The 23,050-nt window shown below is 42.2% G+C and overlaps 1 protein-coding gene across 9 annotated transcripts in view; it reads right to left on the bottom strand.

Moving 5' to 3' along the window:
• Window positions 1–12,836: 12,836 nt before the first annotated feature.
• PTPRZ1 (protein tyrosine phosphatase receptor type Z1) overlaps window positions 12,837–23,050 on the bottom strand; it is a 220,581-nt gene continuing 210,367 nt past the window's right edge. For all 9 annotated transcript variants that reach the window (XM_038421170.2, XM_038421190.2, XM_038421181.2 and 6 more), the window contains 7 exons: window positions 22,171–22,264; window positions 21,605–21,678; window positions 20,237–20,365; window positions 19,299–19,445; window positions 17,298–17,440; window positions 16,146–16,281; window positions 12,837–13,858 (listed from right to left, as the gene is read on the bottom strand). In XM_038421170.2, the coding sequence (XP_038277098.1) occupies window positions 13,718–13,858; window positions 16,146–16,281; window positions 17,298–17,440; window positions 19,299–19,445; window positions 20,237–20,365; window positions 21,605–21,678; window positions 22,171–22,264 (864 nt within the window). In that variant the 3' untranslated portion in view covers window positions 12,837–13,717. The remainder of the gene's footprint in view (window positions 13,859–16,145; window positions 16,282–17,297; window positions 17,441–19,298; window positions 19,446–20,236; window positions 20,366–21,604; window positions 21,679–22,170; window positions 22,265–23,050) is intronic.

Genomic DNA, 23,050 nt, shown 5'->3' with positions numbered 1-23,050 from the left:
TGGAACTCTATTGTAGGAAAAATCTCAGGGTTAGGCCCGCAAAAGGATTTAGGGCCATAACTGCCACTTTAGGTGCCTAACTCAAAAATTTAGATCCTCTGATACCCACACAGTTGCCACCTAACTCTGTACATGCCAAAAATCCTGTGGCACATAAATTGCTTTTGGTAAAGTTCCCATGGTGCCTAAAAATGTGTCTGAATACGCAAATAGCTGCCTTAGTCTAGGTGCCCCAGTGCCACTGGGGCTTAGGTATGAACTAGGCATTTTCCACCTATTTCTCCTGCAATAAGAGACCCAGTATGGTAGCTATTCTCAGAAACACATTCTCTCTGGCCTGATGAAGATTTAATTATACTCAATGGAACAGCTTCAACAGGAGCAGGGGTGTGCACAAGGCGGGCAAGCAGGGGCCTGGGCCCCCCAATCAGCAGGAGCACAGAACTCCTCCAGCACCAGGGCTGCAGTGGCAGGGAGAGCGAGCTGCTTTAGGCAGGAGAGCAAGCTCCTGCTGGAGCTGGGATGGGGGAAGGAGAGAGGAAAAAGCAAGCCGGGGGGGAGGGGAAGGAAAGGGGAGCCGGAGCTGGCTGGGGACGGGACGGGACCAGTGAGCTCCTGCAGGGGTTGGGGGGCACAGGACATTATAAGAAAGGAACAGCTTCTCCTTTTTTGCTTGCCGCAGGAAAGGGCTTAGGTGTCTAACTCCTAGGAAAGGGATCATGCCTGTGAATTCTAAACTGAGAGAGGTTCCTGGAGTTAGCCACCTAACTTTCTTTGAGGGGTAGGAGTTGAATTATACCCTCTCATCATTGTTTCTTATTGGCTAGCTTGCATAACTCCCCACTCAGCATGCTGGCTTTTGTGGATTCCATTCTTCGGCACCTGACTCTCCCCATGCATTGTATAGGGAGCATGGGTACATAACTTAGCTATGGAAGTCACTAGGTAGCAGGGTGCCTAAAATGTTAAGCACTGTGATGCTTAACATTTAAATCCCCTTTGTGGACCTAGCCCTTATGTGCATATTAATATGACAGAAGTAAGTCTGGTTAATGAGTTCCAACCAGTAATTAACTTTAAACATTGTCTTGGTCTAAGTCGTTGACAAATTTATACCAAAGTCATTACCAGAAGCAGAACTAAATACTGAATTCGCATCTTGTTACCAAGAAAATGTTGATCATGTAAAATAAATGAATAATTTGTACATCTCAGGGTAGTATGAAAGCAATTATAATTTCAGAAAGTCTAGCTCGCTAGCGCATTCAATAATGTGAAATCTTGAAATGTCAGTCTTTAAATATAAAATCTGCATTTTCATATCTGCCAGATCTGTGGCTCTTGGAAATCAGAATAAATATACAGGTTAATAGAGTGCTTTAAAAAAAACAAACAAACAAAAAAACCCAGACCAAAACCCATGTTTCTAGTTACTGAATAGAAGCTTATTATACGTTGGATTAATAACTATAACATGTATTGCTTTTTTTTTTTTTTACTTTCCAGTTAAAGGGCACGCAATGGCATATAAAAGTACTCTACGCTTGGGATTAGCAAGGGCATTTAGGATGTAAATATAGTGCAGTTAAAATGTCATTTGGAGAAAAGCTCTTAAGTCTGTTTACTTTTGAATTACTCTTTCCACTTGGCCTAGCAGAATAATGTAATTATAAGTGTAAAAGAAATTAGATTCTGTGGTGCGCAAGGCCTTAAGATATTATAGGCAGAGAAGTGTAAATCCAGGATGTACTATTGTTTTTACACTGGTCTGTTTTCAGAGTAGCACCCGTGTTAGTCTGTATTCGTAAAAAGAAAAGGAGTACTTGTGGCACCTTAGAGACTAACAAATTTATTTGAGCATAAGCTTTTGTGAGCTACAGCTCACTTCATGGGATGCATTTGGTGAAAAATAGAGTGGGGAGATTTACACACACACACACACACACACACCATGAAACAATGGGTTTTATCATACACACTGTAAGGAGAGTGATCACTTAAGATGAGCCATCACCAGCAGCGGGGGGGGGGAGGAGGAAAACCTTTCATGGTGACAAGCAAGGTAGGCTATTTCCAGCAGTTTTTCCTGTCACCTTGCTTGTTAGTTAAATTTGTTAGTCTCTAAGGTGCCACTGATCTGTGAGTGGGTTCTCCTTCCTCTCTGCCTTGTCCTAGAACACATTGTGAAAACATTCATCTGATACGTTAATCAGTTAGGACTTCCACAGGGCAGTGTCTGGCCTGTAAAACTGTCCTTTCTTCTTGTAATACTGACCATTGATTCTAGAAGTCTGCCTGCTTTCCTTCTTGGTTCTTCCCCACTGCACCCTTCTCCCTAGTTTACTATGTCACAGCCCTGAGAGACTGGGTTACCAGAGAGAATTTTCGGTTTTGGCAGCTTGTCCAATAGTAGGAATCAGCTGCAAGCATAGATGAAGTTCATGATTAGAGGTAAAAATAGGTGCAGTATTTAATAAGATGATGGTTGCCACAAAGCTGAGGATGGAAGGTGGTAGAGGAAGGAAGCAGAAAGTAAGGGATGGTAGAAAAAGTCCAAGGGTTAAATAGAGAGGTGTCTAGGGAGGGATTTAGTAGTGGAACTACTTCATGATCCCAACTCTTGATTCTGTTAGGTTCTATTAGATGATCAGGATAAATGGGTGAAATCTTGACCCCAATGAAGGCAATGGGAAAACTCCCATTGGCTTCAACAGGACTGGGATTTCACCCAAGAATTTTATCTAGAACACGCCCCCCCCCACACTAAACCATGTATTCATTTCTCCCCATGACAGAAAGAAAGTGCACTAAGAAAATAGGGTTTGATTTTTTGTTTTTATTTTTTTTAAATACTGATTTCCGAGCAGGAGAGGAGGAACCGCTCTGGTGTTTCCTTCAAGAACTACCTCTGCTCCCTTTTGAAGGGATATGAGAGAAGGTATTGCTATTTCCCAGCACTTGGGTTGTCTGTTCTGCTAGGCCATTTTTTGAAACCCAAAAGCCACTGAAACTTTCTTTCTGGAGACTGTAGACTTGCCTTTAAAGTAATAGGGAGAGTGCTGAAATTTGTATCTGCTGATGCATGGTACTTAAAGAAAAAAATCTGGATTTAAACAAACCACTACTTTGTGTGGAGTGAACATAGCTTTTTGCTTTTTAAATATGGGGACTTCTGATGTTGGATTATTTTGTATACAACATGGATTTCTACATGTAGAATTGATAGATGTCCAGGGCTTCTCTTGTGAAGTTTTCTATACACAATAAATGTCTTTTGAAGCTAAGTTTATGCTTGCCTCCTTTCTGTTTTTGCATGAATCACAAAATATATTATGGTTGTGGCTGCAGAAACTAATCTCCATGAACACATTGGGGTGTCCAGAAGCTGTTGTCTAAACTAGACTCCAGGGTGAAATTCTGGCCCTGTTGAGGTCCATGGCACAACTCCCATTCGACTTTAGTGGAGCCAGGGTTTTCCCCAGAGGCTCTGATTCTGCAGACTTCAATGGGGCTCTGCATGAGTACAGGGGTCTGCCTGTATGCAGCAGTGGGTGAGATCAGGGCCCCATCAAGATGCATTAAAATTCAACCACACAAACATTAGAAACCCAGAAAATGCACAAAGTTGTACTTTCCACACCCCCACAACTGTAACTGTACTGCTGTGGAGCTGGCAATGGGGATTATAACCTGTCATAAATATAAAGGGAAGAGTAAACACCTTTAAAATGTCTCCTAGCCAGAGGAAAAACCCTTTCACCTGTAATGGGTTAAGAAGCTAGGATAACCTCGCTGGCACCTGACCACAATGACCAATGAGGAGACAAGATACTTTCAAAGCTGGAGGGGCGGAGAAACAAAGGGTCCAGATCTGTCTGTGATGCTTTTGCCGGGAACAGAATAGGAATGGAGTCTTAGAACTTAGTAAGTAATCTAGCTAGATATGCGTTAGATTCTCTTTGTTTAAATGGCTGAGAAAATAAGCTGTGCTGAATAGAATGGATATTCCTGTCTTTGTGTCTTTTTGTAACTTAAGGTTTTGCCTAGAGGGATTCTCTATGTTTTGAATCTAATTACCCTGTCAGGTATTTACCATCCTGATTTTACAGAGGTGATTCTTTTTTACTTTTACTTCTATTAAAATTCTTCTTTTAAGAAACTGAATGCTTTTTCATTGTTCTTAAGATCCAGGGGTTTGGGTCTGTGGTCACCTATGCAAATTGGTGAGGATTTTTATCAAACCTTCCCCAGGAAGGGGGGTGCAAGGTTTTGGTGAGGATTTATGGGGGAAAGACGTTTCCAAACGGGCTCTTTCCTAATAAAATAAAACCGGTTAGACGTTTGGTGGTGGCAGCGAGAGTCCAAGGGCAAAAGGTAAAATAGTTTGTATCTTGGGGAAGTTTTTTAACCTAAGCTGGTAAAAGTAAGCTTAAGAGGTTTTCATGCAGGTCCCCACATCTGTAACCTAGAGTTCAGAGTGGGGAAGGAACCTTGACATAACCCCTCTCTCCTTAACACCACCTGCCATTTTCTACGTCCCGTCATTTTCAACTCCAGATCTGCTGTCCTAGCTTCATACTTCCATGGACCCGTACCACTCCTTGAGCGGGAGAGTACTAGCAGAGGGTAGATGGATAGCACTCTGGAGGATCAGCTGCCTTGTCTAGATGTACAGGTTCTGCTTTAACTATACTGGTACAGTTAAAGTAGTACAGCCCTGTCTTCCTGCACTGTGGATGCAGTTGTACCTGTATAGCTTACTTTCGTAAAGGAAGGGGATTAAGGTATACTTCTGTAATGCACCTTCAAACTGCCTCCACAATAGGGCTTCTTCTAGTATAACTATTTTGTGTGGTGGGTTTTTTCCTTTTTTAAATACAAAAGTATTTTGTACAAAAGTATTAAGTACAAAACCTGTGTAGAGCAACCCTTTGCTGAGGGATAAGGTAATGGAATCTTACTGACAGATTCCTTTGATTCGGGATTAGAGAATTTAAAACACCATTTCTTTAGAGTAGCAGCCATCTTAGTCTGTATCCGTAAAAAGAAAAGGAGTTATTTTGGCACCTTAGATTAATAAATTTATTAGCGCATAAGCTTTTGTGAGCTACAGCTCACTTTATCGGATGCATACAGTGGAAAATATAGTGGGGAGATCTTACATACACATTAAGGTGGGCCATTTCTAGCAGTTTACAAGGACAGTAGGAGGGGAAATAAACAAGGGGAAATAGTTTTACTTTGTGTAATGACCCATCCACTCCCAGTCTTTATTCAAGCCTAAGTTAATTGTATCCAGTTTGCAAATTAATTCCAATTCAGCAGTCTCTCATAGTAGTCTGTTTTTGAAGTTTTTTTTTGTTGAAGAATTGCCACTTTTAGGTCTGTAATTGAGTGACTAAAGAGATTGAAGTGTTCTCCGACTGGTTTTTGTAGAGCTTGGCTGTAGACAATGGATCGTGTGGTATGGTCTGGATGAAAGCTGGAGGCATGTAGGTAAGTATAGTGGTCAGTAGATTTCCAGTATAGGGAAACACCACCCTGTACCGGAAACCTACTGTCCACTATATTTACCTACATGCCTCCAGCTTTCACCCAGACCACACCACACAATCCATTGTCTATAGCCAAGCTCTATGATACAACCCCATTTGCTCCAACCCCTCAGACAGAGACAAACACCTACAAGATCTCTATCAAGCGTTCTTACAAGGACAATACCCACCTGCTGAAGTGAAGAAACAGATTGACAGAGCCAGAAGAGTACCCAGAAGTCACCTACTACAGGACAGGCCCAACAAAGAAAATAACAGAACGCCACTAGCCATCACCTTCAACCCCCCACTAAAACCTCTCCAACTCATCAAGGATCTACAACCTATCCTGAAGATTTCAGAGTAGCAGCTGTGTTAGTCTGTATTCACAAAAAAGAAAAGGAGTACGTGTGGCACCTTTAGAGACTAACAAATTTATTTGAGCATAAGCTTTTGTGAGCTACAGCTCACTTCATCAGATGTATCATGCTAACCTATCACTCTCACAGATCTTGGGAGACAGGTCAGTCCTTGCTTATAGACAACCCCCACCCTGAAGCAAATACCAGCAACCACACAACAGAAACACTAACCCAGGAACCTATCCTTGCAAAAAAGCCCATTGCCAACTGTGTCCACATATCTATTCAGAGGACACCATCATAGTGTGGCTGATGTGATTTAGGCCCTATCAGAGGCTCGTTCACCTGCGCATCTACCAATGTGATATGTGTCAACAATGCCCCTCTGCTGTGTACATTGGCCAAACTGGACACTCTCTACGTAAAAGAATAAATGGACACACATCAGAAGTCAAGAATTATAACATTCAAAAACCAGTCGGAGAATGCTTCAATCTCTTCGGTCACTCGATTGCAGACCCAAGAGTAGCAATTCTTCAACAAAAAAAACTTCAAAAACAGACTCCAATGAGAGACTGCTAAATTGGAATACACTTTACTTAGGCTTGAATAAAGACTGGGAGTGGATGGGTCATTACACAAAGTAAAACTATTTCCCCTTGTTTATTTCCCCTCCTACTGTCCTTGTGAACTGCTGGAAATGGCCCACCTTAATTATCACTCCAAAAGGTTTCCCACTCCCCCCCCCCCCCCCTCCTGCTAGTAATAGCTCACCTTTCCTGATCACTATTGTTACAGTCGGTAACACCCATTGTTTCATGTTCTCTGTGTGTGTAAGATCTTCCTCACTATATTTGCCACTGTATGCATCCGATGAAGTGAGCTATAGCCCCCGAAAGCTTATGCGCTAATAAATTTGTTAGTCTCTGAGGTGCTAAAAGTACTCCTTTTCTTTTTACAATTTCTTTAGTTTCCCTTTCTCCTTTAATTTTAATTGGAAGGGACCTCAGGAGGTCATCTAGTCCAGCCCCCTGCTCAAAGCAGGACCAATCCCCACCTAAATCATCCCAGCCAGGGTTTTGTTAAGCTTGACCCTAAAAACTTCTGAGGAAGGAGATTCCAGCCCCTTTTCCCCCCACTCTCCCCCCATAGGTAATGCATTCCAATGCTTCACCACCCTCCTAGTGAAAATTTTTCCTAATATCCAACCTAAACCTCCCTGACTGCAACGTGAGACCATTACTCCTCATTCTGTCATCTGCTACCACTGAGAACAGTCTAGATCCATCCTGTTTGGAACCCCCTTTCAGGTAGTTGAAAGCAGCTATCAAATCCCTCCTCATTCTTCCCTTCCGCAGACTAAACAATCCCAGTTCCCTCAGCCTCTCCGTCATGTTCCAGCCCCCTAATCACTTTTGTTGCCTCCACTAGACGTTTTCCATTTTTTTCACATCCTTCTTGTAGTGTGGGGCCCAAACTGGACACAGTACTCCAGATGAGGCCACACCAATGTCGAATAGAAGGGAATGATCATGTCCCTCGATCTGCTGGCAATTCTCCTACATATACATCCCAAAGTGTCATTGGCCGTCTTTGCAACAAGGGCACACTGTTGACTCATATCCAGCTTCTCGTCCACTGTAACCCCTTGGTCCTTTTCTGCAGAACTGCTGCCGAGCCATTCGGTCCCTAGTCTGTAGCGGTGCATGGGATTCTTCCATCCTAAGTGCAGGATTCTGCACTTATCCTTGTTGCACCTCATCAGATTTCTTTTGGCCCAGTCCTCTAATTTGTCTAGGTCCCTCTGTATCCTATCCCTACCCTCTAGCGTATCTACCTCGCCTCCCAGTTTAGTGAGGGAGGGCTATAACAGTGTGATCTGCCTCAAGAACCCCCTTAGCAAGGTAATCAAAGAGGCAGAGTTAAGATCAGGGAGTTTTGGAGTGGGGAGCATGACATTAACTGTATTTCTGAATTTTTTTTAATGGGTGTCTTCTAGATAGTTACGTATGTTTCCTCATTCAAATAAAAGGTGTAAAACACTTACTTGTAAGTAGCCTAGGCTGGTGGACTGCTAGACTATTGCTAAGGTGGCTTAATGAGTGTAAATGAAATGGTGCCATGATTACTGAGCATCACAAAAGTAATCCCAATGGCAATACATATATTCCATCTAAATTTTCCCCCACATTCCTCTATTAAGGTTGCAAAGTGAAGCACTCAACCATTAGGAGATGCCAGTGTTAAGATGGCCCTTGCACCCTTAATTTAGTCCCTACCCCATACATTATGTTATCCTCAGTCTTTAATTACATCATCTCACACTTTCCCCACCTCCCTCTCCCTCTGCACCTATTAACCTCCTCACCCCTATCTACACCCTCCCGGCACCTGGGTCCTGTCCTCTCCCCCGCAGCCTTAGGAATGTACCCACACACACACACTCCCCTGGCCACTGCTGCTCCCATCCACTGTCCCAGCCTCCTCTGTGTACCTATCAAAACTCCACCCCATCCTCTCTGCCCTTATTCACTGGTCCTTCTTTTCTGGCGCTTACCCTAACTCTGCACCTATCAACTCTCCCAGCTTCCTAACTCTTCCATTCACCCCTTCCCCAGGCCCCTTTATTTTCTCTAGCCCCCTGGATCCTGCTCCTCACATTCCTCAAGCCTCTGCTTTCCAGTCAGTCTGCTGCTACCTTCTCCAGGTTGCTTGAGCTCTCAGTAGCAAGAATCTTGGGAGCGCAGGAACGAGTGTCACCCTGAGTTCAGTTCCTATGCCTGGCAACCCTGCACAATGGGGAGATGCAGTTGCAGGGAAAGTCCTTCTTCAAGTCCTGCAGGAAAATGCCAGTGGAAGCTTCAGAGCATTTAACTGTCAAATGCTAACAAGGCTGTGCATGTTCAGAGCTCACAGTGTGGCCAAATTTGGGTGAAGTTTTATGTGGATAGCTAAAGGCATATCCATAACACCAGGATAATATCCCTGCCAAATAGCAAGCCCTTGCACCAAATCTTGGAGGTGGTAGAGTTCCTTAACAAAATGAGTAAGAATTTCTTTGGACATGAGCAAAACACCCTTCCTTCTCTCACTATGTCCCACTCTCTCTGTTCCCCAACCATCTTATTTTCAGGAATGGCTGGCCAGTTTTAGCAGAAATGTTCCAAAACCAGGTTTCAGAGTAGCAGCTGTGTTAGTCTGTATTCATAAAAAAGAAAAGGAGTACTTGTGGCACCTTAGAGACTAACAAATTTATTTGAGCATAAGCTTTCATGATGCATTCGATGAAGTGAGCTGTAGCTCACGAAAGCTTATGCTCTAATAAATTTGTTAGTCTCTAAGGTGCCACAAGTACTTCTTTTCTTTTTATAAATGACAGCTGTAAAAGTTTTTCTTATATATGCAGTCACAATAACAAATGCTATATTTTCAGGAGTTGGGAGTGTTGCTGGTGAGTATATGTTTATTTGGGTCTTAGCAGGAAACCTGTTTAGCATGATATACACAGGTTTAAAAAAAAAAAAGCTTTAAATTGACATTTTGTTGAGTTAGTTGGAGATTAGCAGTCTATCCCTAACATCTTTTCCCCACTTGACCCAATTTACAAAGACAGGATCTGTCTTTTGAGGTTATAGCCTGGATTATAAGAAAAAAATTAAGTAAAAGATGGCTTTTGTCTGAGAATTACTTGCCAGCTCTATTTGGGACCTGACACGCATTTATTAAAATCAATAATCCATCACAGGTTGAAGATTAGGGAAGATTTCTTATGATTCTTAATTTTTTTCCATATCAGAACCAGTATGTGTTGCTAAAGAGATTATCCTAAGGACTTATGTTTTAAATAACTTGTCAGGCATGCTAAGATGATGAATGTGATTGCAGACATCGGTGGAAAAAATCTTGGAATACCACTTGATTCCTTGGATTATTATTTTAAAATGACAGGTTTCAGAGTAGCAGCCGTGTTAGTCTATATTCGCAAAAAGAAAAGGAGTACTTGTGGCACCTTAGAGACTAACAAATTTATTAGAGCATAAGCTTTCGTGAGCTACAGCTCACTTCATCGGATGCATTTCCACCAAATGCATCTGATGAAGTGAGCTGTAGCTCACGAAAGCTTATGCTCAAATAAATTTGTTAGTCTCTAAGGTGCCACAAGTACTCCTTTTCTTATTTTAAAATGTACAGTGTTTCTTTCAAACTAGTTTTGTAGTTTGAAAGAAATACTGATTTCAAGGGTGAATTTTCAAAATAGGACCTTTCAGTTTTGCTTGTAGTCTGAGTTAGATTTAAGAGCTACGGTAGAGTGTATTTACCTATAAACCATTTTGTGTACTTGGATTATATATAACTATTTTTAAGTGGAAGAAGTGGGGTAAAAATACTATCGGACGTTGTCAGGGGAAAAAAGCCTGATATTGTGTTGGGTTATGGTCCCGTTTTCCTAGTGCAAAAGCTGGAGCAGACACAGGCTTTAGGGTTACTTGTGCTGTTGCCTTGAATCAAACTGTGTGCTGATATTATGGTGAGGAGAGCAAATATAAAGTAAGAGGATTAGAGAATGGGGTTTGGGAACCAGCCATAAGATCAAAATTAACCTCACTAGCACTAGCATCCCAGGGGATTAAGAGAAGAAAAAGTATTTTGTCTGTTTATGTTCTGTGTTGTTGGAACAGAAGAAGAGAGCCTTAAATTCCATTGCTGCCCTGTTTGAACTATTTATGCAAAGGTTTCAAGCACTTTGCAAGAAGTAGAATCCAGTTGCCTAGGCCCCTTAGAGGTCTTCTGGCAAAGAAGGAACATCCTACTTCTTTAAAATACAGCTCAGCTGAGGGTTGCAAAGATGCAATTTATGGAGTTTTACAATGTTATAAATTAATGTGTATTTTTGTGGGCTTGATCAGGTACAATATACATGAAACTCTTTCGGTTTATCAAATGAAGAGAAAATATGCAAACTACAGAGTATCTGTACAAACATAAGTTTTAAAAACCAAATCTAAACTTTCTCTGACATTCAACATGGCTAAGACAATATAAATAGTACTGCATCATATCCACACACACAATGTACCCCATTAAGCTATATTTCCTACCTAACCTAGCATTAGCAATGTACAAATATGACAAGTAACAGCACAATAATCACCTTTAGCAGCGAGCAACCTGATTCACAAAGAATGGCTTCTTTATTTCCATATGAGTTATTTGTGCAATTGGTTGACCCTTTGAATTAGGGAGGCAGGGGGGCTGCATAACTATAGAAGCAGATGAGATGAAGTGGAAAATGGGATTTAACAGAATAAACACATTGACACAATTTTAGAAGACAAATGATGCATTGTCTTGTTTTGACTGATTCAGGTCAGTCCACTCATACTTGAGATTTCATCTACATGTTACACAGCAAAATGAATGAGTTTGCCTAATTTTCTGGGGAAATCAATTCTACTTAGGACTTGTCTATGTGGTCAGTTATGTGCAGCAAGTCATGGTGTAACTCTAGCTTGCTGCGTTCTAACTGGCCATGTGGACCCTGCTACTGTGCACTCAAGTTCTGTAGCATGCTTTGATGTACAACTATTTCAAAGTGAGTTCTTATAAAATGAGACTCCTGGTTGCTGGAGGACCGAGACAATGTTAAGACTCCAGGACTGTAGACAATAAATGAGAGAAGCTGAAGACAAAATTTTATAAATGATTCCAGTGGCACAGGAACACTTTTAATAGTGGTGGGTGCTGAAAGCCAGCCCCCTTACCCTTATCTGCCTCTTCACCCTGAGCTGGGGGTGGGTGTGGGACTAGGAGCAAAGCCCAGGGCAGGCAGCCAGGAGGGGAGGGGGGAAGAAGCTGGGACTTGGGCACGGGGCTGGTATCAGAGCCCCAGCTAAAACCTGGGGGTGCTGCAGCAACCCTCGCAGCCCTAGTTCCCACACCTATGAATGAGTCCCATGTGAAGTTACACAAGCAACATTGCATGTCTCAGTCCTCCTAGCTTTCACGGTTCTGAATTCTGGGGCCCAGAGATCCATTTAAATGCCTGTCTGTTGTCAGGCACTCCTCAGGTAAGCACAAAAGAATGTCAATACTGAGTCAGACCAGTGGTCCATCTAGCCCAGTATCCTGTCTTCCGACAGTGGCAAATGGCAGGTGCTTCAGAGGGAACGAACAGAACAGGGCAATTGAGTGATCCATGCCCTATTGTCCACTCCCAGCTTCTGTCCGTCAGAGGCTAGGGACACCCAGAGCAGGGGGTTGCATCTCCAGTCATCTGGTACAGAAGCTGATTTAAGTGATAGGTTACATATCACACATAGTAGTTCTGCAATTTCATATTTGAGTTCCTTCAGAAATCTTGGTGAATATCATATGATCCTGGTGACTTATTACTGTTTATCAGTTTATTCCAAAACCTCCTCTACTGACACCTCAATCTGGGACAGTTCCTCAGATTTGTCACCTAAAAGAATGGCTCAGGTTTGGGAATCTCCGTCACATCCTCTGCAGTGAAAACCAATGCAAAGAATTCATTTAGTTTTTCCATAATGCTTCAGCCTTCTCTATTCTCATGGACATATTGGGTCTGAGTTTAATGTACAGCCTCTATGTCTAAAGTTATAAATTCAAAGGTTTGAGGAAGCTTGAAGGAAGGTTGAGGGGGCAAAGCTGAGACTCCTAACTCCTACCTCGAAACCACTACTTCTTGTGATGCTTCTGCCAGGTTCTGGTCCCTGCCTCACAGCTGGAGGCAACAAAGAGCTGAGAGCACAATCATAACCAGATGGGGCAAAACCAGCCTTGAGGAGGCAGGCCAGGATTTAGCACTCATGAGTTTCACATAGGAAGTTTTTTTAACTTGGCCTTGAGCCAGTAATACTGTTCTTGATAAGTAAAATGTCTTCAGTATTGATGATGCATATTGTTTACTGTGCTAGCATAGACTGGAATATTTATATTTATTTTTTCAATGCCTTAGGTAAAAACAATTAAAACAATGCCAAGTACAGATGTTATTCTCATAAAAACTTCTCATTTCAAAACAACTGAATTTATCTTTCCCACAAAAAGTTAAAATTACATGCACATATATGAAAGTTAATCAACAAAGATGCACAATAGTATATCAGAAGACTTTGTTAAAATAAAAATGGATACTAAACTACATCATTATAACAATGCAATTACACAGAACTAGAAAACTGACTCTGTAGTAAAATATAAAAATCTACAATTATAAATATAAATTTGGTCCATGGAATCACTATAGAAGTATTTACAGTAAGTATCAGGTTACTAGACTAAGTATCTACTGCAGTCTTAAAATGTTGAATATTACAGAGAACAGTATTTTATTTACATTCTACTATATTAAAAGTTATATTTCTAGCAAATGTATGGATTGCTATAAGTATAGCAAGTAAATTGGATACTAAAAACTTGACATGTTTATTTGTAGTTGAGAACCCCCTTACCATCTATAAATATGATAAATTTTAAGTTAAAAGTAAAGCCAGACAAATTGAAAACTAATACTGAAAAACATACCACAATTTCATTCTTAGAAACACTGTAAAATTCAATCAAATTAGTCCAGACATAACAAATGTATTACAAGAAATCTTTAAAAAAAAGGCACACATTGTTAATGATGTGAGTTCGGAAGTAAAATCATATGCCACAAAAATAACTGTTGTTTGAACAGGAGAAGGGAACAGATCATATAATAACTGGACAGATTTCTTCCTGCATAATTTAAAAATGAAAACAACAATGCTAAATTCCAGGGATGACTGGGGTGTGCGTGTGTATGTTTGTTAGTTAAACTAAAGATTCTAAGCTTTCAGCTGCATTTCCATCAGGTAAAGCTGTGCCATTACTGTCCATGGATGCAGAAGGGTTTTCTTCTTGCCTTGTGCTAACAAGACTGAGGATAGCTTTGTACAGAAACTGGTACTGCTCCTACAGAAGAAAAGAGAATACGTTCAATGTGGTGCTCTAAATAATAATGCTAGATTATTTTGTAATACTTTTACACAAAAATAATGTAGCAATTGATGATGAGTCAATTTGGTGCTATACAACCCACCAGCAGTCTACTGTGTGTAACTCATTAACTGATGTGTTAATTCTGTGACAAATAGCCCCCATCTGCATACAGTCTGTAACTCAGTATCAGCAGTGGTGTGCGTGTGCTCCAGGGGAGAATATTTTCTTGTGCATTTTTTTTTAATATAAGGGATGAAATCCTGGCCTCACTGAAGTCAATGGTAAAGCCCCTATTGACTTCAACAGGGCCAGGATTTCATCCATAATGTGAAATGTTCCTGTCACTCTGGAATAATGGCACTGAACCTACTCTAGGTTTCCATTGTGTAACTGACAGCAGAATTCAGCACACAACTGTGTAAGGGGACTGTTGCCCCTTTACTAACATTCAGTGGGGATGTTTTAGTTGCTAGCTCCCAGTACTAAAAGGGGAAGGGTCGGTAGGGAATCAGGACCCTGAGACTGACAGTCCCTTGGAACAATGGGGAGAGGCCAATGCTCCAGGTCAGCCTGAATGACAGGGCGAGCAGGCTGATCAGGGCGTCAGGAGGCCCCGTTCTCCATGTGAGCTGGAATTGCCTGGGTCAGACAGAGTGGGGCCGAGCTAAGGAGAAAGCAGGGGGCCGAGCTGAGCTGGGGAGCAGAGCTGGGCCAGATCTGGAGGGACCAGAAAAGCAGCCCAGAGAGAGCAGACCCTGTCCTGGGAGCAGAGCTGCAGCCCCAAAGCCAGAGGCACAGCCCAGAGAGAGCAGACTTGCCCTGGGAGGAGAGCTGCAGCAACCAGAGTCAGAGGGGCCAGAAAAGCAGCCCAGGAAGCAGGTCAGTGCTGGGAGCAGAGTCACAGAAGCAGTCTGCAGAGCAGACCTGTCCTGGGAGCAGAGCTGTAGCAACCAGAGCCAGAGGGGTCAAAGAAGCAGCCCAGGGAGCTGGAGGCAGAGGAGCAGCCGTGCTGAGGTAGAGTGGAGCTGGAGCTGGGGCTGGGGCTGGAGCAGTCCGGAGCTGGGTGTCGTGAGCAGCTGGGGAGAGCGAGGGGGGACCCTGGGCAGTGGGCCCAGCACAGGGAGACACCTCAGCTAGGAGGCTCTGCAGGCCAGACTCTGAGGGGGATCGTAACCCCGACAAGGCAGGGGCAACGCTGGGAAGAAGGGCCCTGCCACCTAGAACCTGAGAGCGTATGGTCACCACCAGAGCAAGTGTCCAACTCACAGCATCCCTGCAGCCCAGCCAGGGCCTGAGAAGGAGGCCTGGGACTTCCAAGGAACAGACTGTGAACTGCCCGGACGTTCCAGAGAAACTGTGATGTTCCCTGCCACAGAGTGGGGTGATGTGTTTCCTTTAACCTTTCCCATTTTTCCTTACTCTTTTTAAAATTAATTGTTGATTAAATAACTTGCATTTGCTTTAACTTGTATGTGATGGTCAGTGGGTCAGAGAAGTGCCTAGTGCAGAGAGAGTACCCCGGAGTGGGGACACCCTAGCCCCTGTCCTAGGTGACCACAGCAGGGTTGGGGGTCGAGCCCCCCAGGAATCCTGGGCCCAGCCTTGTTGGGGTTACGAGGACTCTGCCAGACAGGAGAGTGGAAGGGGAGCCTTCAAGGGCAGGGAGGCCACTGGGTAAAGGAAGTGGGAGTGAGGACTCAGATCCTTTCACTAGCCCACTTCACCGGGGTAGTGCAGAAGCCAGGAAAGTTCCCCACAATAGTGGGACTATTCCCCCGCTTACATCTGCAATGAATTTATATCCTGTTCCTATATGCACTTCACTTGAGATTTCTAATCTAATACTGTTTTACCCTTTCCAAAACCACAGATCAGGGCCTCAGTGGCAGTAGGAGTTCACTTTTACTAAAAATTGATCCTAACCATACCAGAAACATTCAGGTGATCACTCAAGGGTCTACTTGCAATGTTTGGGAGTGTGCATGTATTCCTTGGTGAAATCAAACCATAATTTGCAGATTATAGTGCAAGTTTTGTCATGCTATAGGAAGTGCTTCACTTTCTGACTGACAGTTATTAAATAATATTCTATCAAGTAGGCTTAAGTTCTTCATATGAAACAGTTTATTTTGGAAAGCAGTTTTGCTTTAACCAATGAAGAGATTCACACTGAAAAATACGGTTTTGCTGCTCTAATTCTAATTTTGCCAAAGATGATACATATATTGAAAAAATATACACATTTGGCTTATTTACTTACAATGTCTGTGAAGACTCCTGGCCTCATCAAATTTATCATCTTAGCTACCTGATAAACATCCATGGAACTTTCATTTTCCAGCTGATGCACGAGTGTTGTTAGTGCACAGAAAGTACCTGCTGTCACTCCTCCATGCCTGTTGAAAGTTAAAAACACACAAAAGAAATATTTGTATGAACTGGGTCATATTCCCACAGCTGAAGAAGATACAGAAGCCCTCTGAGTGCATGGGGTGACATTTTGTGCTGCATCTCTAGGAGGTGCAGCACATAGGGAGTGTGGCCACTACGATGGCTTTATGCAGCTTTTGCACCCTCCTTGGCGGCTTCAAGGCTACCAGTGTAATTTAGACACCCCTGTGGCCTGTTTTATGGCAGCCGTCATGGACTTCCCTATGGGCAGCAACACAGCCAGGAATCTCTGCAGCACTGTCACAACACAGCCCAAAGGCAAGCCCCTCTTGCTCCCACGCCTTTCCTGTGAGACCCCCCTAACCCAGGCTTTATGAGGGGGTCCTCAGGAGGCAGCTTTGTGGCTGTCTCTACAGTGCGTGCACTGAGAGAATCCTCCCACAGCTAGAACCAGGGCTGTTTAGTGCTCCTTTATGCTGCTCTAGCACTTTTTCCCATGGTAAAGGGTCCAGAGCAGGGGTGAGGATCTGACCCACAGTGATTTCTAAAGACCAGTGCCTAAACTGTGTATTTACTTCTCGCTATAATAAAAGAATGACACTAAATTATTTAATCTCCGTTGGATGGAAACTGGTTCATCTTTCAGATTATCAAAAAAACAAAGACCCCAAAAGAGAACATTCTTGATGCTTTTTTCAGAGTAGCAGCTGTGCTAGTCTGTATTCGCAAAAAGAAAAGGAGTACTTGTGGCACCTTAGAGACTAACAAATTTATTAGAGCATAAGCTTTTGTGAGCTACAGCTCACTTCATCGGATGCATTCTTGATGCTGAGTCAAGTGTTTCTCTTGCTGATGCATATAAAATAACAGGATTGTTCTGCTGCTTTGATTATTTGCTCTCTCTATATGCTTTAGGCCTAATTTCAATGGATCAGACTCTTTATGAGAAATTAGCATGAGTGTGGTGGGATAACGGCTATGTATGTAGTATCCAAAACAAAGTGAAAGTTACAATGCTTACTCATCGTGCACTATGATGGGTCCATCTCTGTTGGAACTTTCTTCTTTTATGATACTTATAAGTTCAAATGTTTTACTAATAGGGCTATCAGGATTTGGCCATTTTGGACACTGAAAATGCCTCACTTCAAGTACATAGTCATCCTAAAAGGCAAATGTTATGATTAATAGTTTTGCATAAATCTAACTCTTCAAAGAATAGACTGCTCTTGTATGGTGTCTTGTGGAGAGTTGTGTACACTGTCAATGCTTAACACACACAAAATAATTTCTACAATTTTCTTTCTTTTCTCCATTACAATAGGAAATTGGAGTTTCTTATAAGGTAACAGATGCTCCACAAATAACCTAGCAAAAATGTGACTTGTTTTTTCAAGACCAATATATCAAGTCTTAAATTAAACCCTAAGAGCTGAGTCTTGCAAGGAAATGACTTCTAGCTCCACCAAAACACTTATGTACAGGCTCAAAATTAAGTATGTGAGTAGGGTGAAGTCAATGGATTAGGCGAGGGTGCTTAGTAACTTTCAGGACTAATCCCTTAAATTTCTGGGGTTAATTTGGTAATACAACCACAATTAACCTAGAATTTCTATGATGTTTCTATTATAATTAATAGGGCATTTGTATGATTAAAACAACAAGGCATTTTTGGTGTTTCTGTGTGTGTAGTTATTGTCTATGTTCTTGATGCTATAGCATTCCATTCATGCAATTACTATTACTTATTATTTGTATTATCATTTATTATAGCATGCAAAGGCCCTAGGGGGAGCAAAGCCTTATTACTTTGCACACACATAGGAACACATGTTCCATCCCCAAAGAGTTTGCAATCTGTGTCCTGGATCCACAAAGGTATTGAGGTGCCTAATCCCCAGATTTACATCCGTGTGAGATGAAACTATGCTGAAGTAAATTCCCAGTGTACACTAGCCCTTACTCTGGTCATCTGGAACCTATCTCCTGTCTGAGCCCCAAAGCGATCTACAAACTGGAGGGAGATACATATTCACACACCTATCTTGCCTGCAGGGCCCTGTCTGGTAGGCTAACTCAGAGACTGGCTAGCACAAAACAGCTGGGTGTTGGGGCTCCCTTATATCCTTCAGCCCAGTGGTTAGGGAACGCACCTGGGATGTGGGAGAGCACCAGATCAAGACCTGAGGAGAATCCTGAAGGAGTGATTAAGTACCTATTAGGTGAGTGACCTGGTCACTGCTCTATGGATTATTCTAATGTGGGTCTCCCTCAATCTCTCCTACTGAAGTTGTTCCACTTAAATAATTGTATAATGAAACATTAATTGGGCCAGAGAGAAAGTGAGAATCACTATGTAGTCTACTGATTAGCACACTCTCTTGAGAGGTTGCAGATCCGTGTTCAATACCCTTCTTCTCATCAGGAAGAGTGGGGACTTGAACCACGGGGTCTTTTGCATCCTGGACGAGTACCCCAACCATTGGCCTAAACATTATAAGGGAAGCCTAGCTCATTCTCTGCTCCCCCTGGCTGTTTTGTGTGGAACTAGGCAGCCTCTGAGCATACTTACCAGCTCGGGTCTGCAAGGCAAGATAGGTGTTTGCTTGCCTATTTCCCACCAGAGACAGGTGCTTCACCCCATACTTCAGCATCTTCATGAGAGGGATGAGGTTTAGGATACACTTCTCACATCAACATCTTCCATTGGCTAATTTAGGCCTTTCCCCACCTAGAGTGCTGGCTTTTGGGGATCACGTTCTAAGCTGCCTACCTCTCCCCATTTGTTGTATAGAACCTATGTGCCTAATTAAGGCTTTGTGGATCACCATCTATTCCAGTGTTTTCTAATCACCTAAAAGTTAGGTGTTGTGAAGCTCAGGGGTGCAATGCAATAGTCCCTCTGTGAATCCTGGTCTGTGTTTAAAGGACCTCTTATATTCTTTTTTTTTTACGTTAAAACCTTTAAAATGTAACTTTAACACATCAAATCCCCACAAGTGTATCACTTTAATGATGTTACCTGTGTAGCTTCTAGAATAAAGTCTTGGATTATAAGCTTTTCCTCACTAGACAGACACTTGTGTTCTTCAGCAATCATAGTAACTTTAAAGCTCTCACAATTTATAGGCTCATCTTTGTTTGGCCAGTAAACAAATTCATCCTCAGCCTAAAAAAAAGCCACAAAGTTAAGTAATTTTCTTTCCAGTTCTCAAAATAAAAGAATCCAATGTAGCTGCTTTGGTAGAGAAATAATGCAAAATGTATATAAGTGACAGTCTTAAAGTTCAATTCATGAATTTAAATTTGACAAGATTAAAAATGTCTTTTCTTGCCTGTATATTAGGCACAATTTACAGTTCTCAGAAGTTGCCTTGATCACTAAAGCTAAGTTAAAAGTCTTTCCCATTTATGAAAAGAATATTCATAAATATTTATGAAATATTTGGAGAAAGAGAGACTGTAGAGTTTCGTGTTCACAGCTATTTCTCAGATCACAGAAGTTTCTCTCAAGCATTTGCATGACTGTCCTCCAAAATGCACACTCATACACTGTTCCCTTCCCATTCCTCAGGTCTTACCCAAAACATAAAAATAAAAACCCTGAGATGTTTCTATAGCATATGCCACTAGTCACTGAAGAGTGCATTAGCTCATTCTTAAAGTATACATACAGCTCCAACACTTGAGCGTCTCTCTCAGTTTTTACTCAGATAAACTATTATTGACTTAAGTTGGAGTTTGCCTGAATAAGGCCTCAAGAATTGGCGCACAGTGAATAACATAAGCTGATTTCCCATATGTTTCAGATCAGTACTATCATATTCTTTTAAAAACTGTATTTGGTAGAGTCTCAGACTTCATATTCAAGTTTTGTGTTGATCTGTTTGGTGTTTTTAAATTAGGATACTATTATAGCCTACATTGGATCAAACCACAACAATTAGCCATCAATCTTACCATGTTCTGACTATCAGGAAGCATGACTATTAGCTGAGCATTATGGTCCCATATCATTCTCCAGAAATCCTTGATGGTATGTAACAGGGGATGCTGGGTAATAATGAATTCGTTGCTTTGATAATAACCCTGCAAAACAAAAATATCAGTCTGAGAATTGATGTTCAACAATATATATATTTAAAGGAAGCTTTTACTATACAAAGACAGAAGTCTAAAAAACAGAGCTAGGTGGGCTGTATTTCATGAGCCTCCCAGGAATAGAAATGAATATATGTCAAATAGAAAAGGAGAAAACCAATAAAAAACAAAAAATAAATGTTCATGCTTCCCTCCCTCCCCCCAAAAATGTACTGCAATCAATAGAGAGTTAACTGTGAACTGCCAACTCAAAATAAAAATGTGTATTAGCCCAGACATATGTACTGATTGCTCTGCCCTAGCCAGGCTTCTGGAGGGACTGGAGGTATGCAGCAAAAGAATAAATTCAATTTCCTAAAATAATTATTCTTTCTCTCTGTGAAATCCTCTAGTACTTCCCTGCTTTATGAAAGAAAGCCCAGACATACCTGCCAAATGTCACTCATCAAGAGTGTCACTCTCATTTATGCCTGGTAAAATGTCATGCATAAGCAGGTCTGCAGGCAATGAGCAATGTTTCCCATCAAGTCCTCCTACCAGCTGGCAGAGGCCACTCCTAGGGCTTCTGAATACACAGCCAAGGCTTTCTCCTCCTCTCTCTCCCCCAACTCACTGTCCTCAGTGCAGCACAGTGTGGCAGGATAAGGGGCGGAATAGGTGGCCAGCACAGTGGACTCCTGGCCCTGAACACATTCCACTCTCGGGAGAGGGCCGTGGTGTGAGGTAGACAACAGCGAAGGGGTTACAAAGGAATCCAATGAAAAAAATGATGCAGGGGGTAAAGCAGAAGGTGGGAGGCACCACTTTGTGGCTCTTGCCACAAAACATTCATAGACTGGTCCCTGCACATGATCAGGGAGGAAGCAAGGCTATGGCTCCCTTCCCCCAACACATGGACACTGTTTTTGCCAGAATGATTCACTGAGGCCTGAAAAAACTTGGTAGCTTTTTGAAGCTTGCCCATAATTTGTGCCAAATTGTACTGTTTTTAAAAGTGTTGTGCATTCTTAGTGTATGCTCAGTCAAACTGTAATGTGTTTGAGTGGACTTAAAAACAATTCCAATGCAACATCCATCATGGAAGAATGGAACATGTGAAAAATGAAAGAGAAAGCAGAGTATCCCTTAAAATAAAGACTGTACCACTAACATGCAGATATCTGTCAACTCTAAAAATATATCAAGCAGTATAGAGTATTTTGCAGCAGATCAGACAATTTGACTTACCATAATATAGGAAGCATTGATGTAGTCTGTACCTTCACCAGATAGTGATGAGATACCCACTCTAGATCTTTCCACTGTAAAAGAAAGTTGTGAACTAGTCTATATGTTCTAAAGATCCATCAAACAGGACGAAACATCACCCAGCTCTCTACCTTCTTCTCCTAACAGTGGCGACTTAGGGCAGGTCTAAACTACCTTTTGTGTTGATATAACGTACATCGTTCAGGGGTGTGAATAAAGACACCCCCGAGTGACACAAGTTACAGCGACCTAAGCGCTGTGCACACTGGCGCTATGGTTGCAGGAGACGCTCTCCCACCGACATAACTTCCGCCTCTCACGGAGGTGGAGTAATTGTGTTGACAGGAGAGCGCTCTCCTGTTGGTATACAGCATCTTCACCAGATGTACTATAGTGGCGCAGCTGCATCAGTGCAGATGTGTCAATGTAGCGCTTCTAGTGTAGACTAGACCTGAGTGTGACACATTCCTTCGCTAACATTACGTTACAGGAATCATGTACCCTTTCCCGCTGCCAGTGAAAGCAACTGATTTGAACAAGCCTACCAGGAATGATTGATGATGTTCTGTTCTTTTCTCTGTTGCACTGTTTCAGTGCAGTAGAATAATCACACTGCTGTATATTAGATTGGCTCAGTAGCTGAAACAATAAGGAGAAAGAATCCTGTTACGGTACAATGAAGAAAAGAGAGATGAACTGTAGAGTTAGTTGTATTAAAATCAGCTTACAGTAATGTCTTAATTAGATCAAGTCATTCACATTTTTAATATTAATGCTTTAATAATTTTGGCTTTCAAGGGAAAGGAAGAGTGAGGGAAACATCCACTCTCTGATATTATTTGGTTTGTTAGAATTTGGCCTTCAACGTTTCCTCCCACCTACACTTGGGATCTGGCCTGTCATGTACTTGCAGCCATGCGGCACTGTTAGGGGATTCCCTTCTGAGCTCACCAACTCTTAATTTCTCTGAAAGGGTCATTGTTGAGCAATCTGAGGTTCTGCTTTCTCCCAGGGAGTGACTATGCAGCATTACAACCTCGTCCTACCCAGGAGAGTGGGACAAACTGTGATTTCCTGTTAATAAGCCTGGTTTATTCCTATTCAGTCATTAATTATACCGGAGAAATGCTAGTACTGTGCATGCGTCAGTAACATTTGCTAGTAAATTAGAGCACTAGTTCAGTTGTACCACATAACCCAGCAAGTACGAAGGTGGGATTTGTTTTCCTAAATTAAAATTCATTTGGAAAGGTAGATTTCTCACTTAATGGGCCAGGTTCACCCCAACTAACAAACCTGTGTCAGCCACTAGCACTTCAGCTGGGTGCCACGAAGGCAGTGACTGTAGCAGGGGTGTGTTGAATCAGTGCATCCCCCATTTTCTCCACGCCACGTCTCCTGCCAGCCAGTGCTGCATACTTTTGG

Source organism: Dermochelys coriacea, chromosome 1 (genome assembly GCF_009764565.3).
Source record: "Dermochelys coriacea isolate rDerCor1 chromosome 1, rDerCor1.pri.v4, whole genome shotgun sequence".
Taxonomy (NCBI): Eukaryota; Metazoa; Chordata; order Testudines; family Dermochelyidae; genus Dermochelys; species Dermochelys coriacea.
Note: the sequence above shows the minus strand (reverse complement) of the source record. Positions and strands in the feature narration are given on the sequence as shown.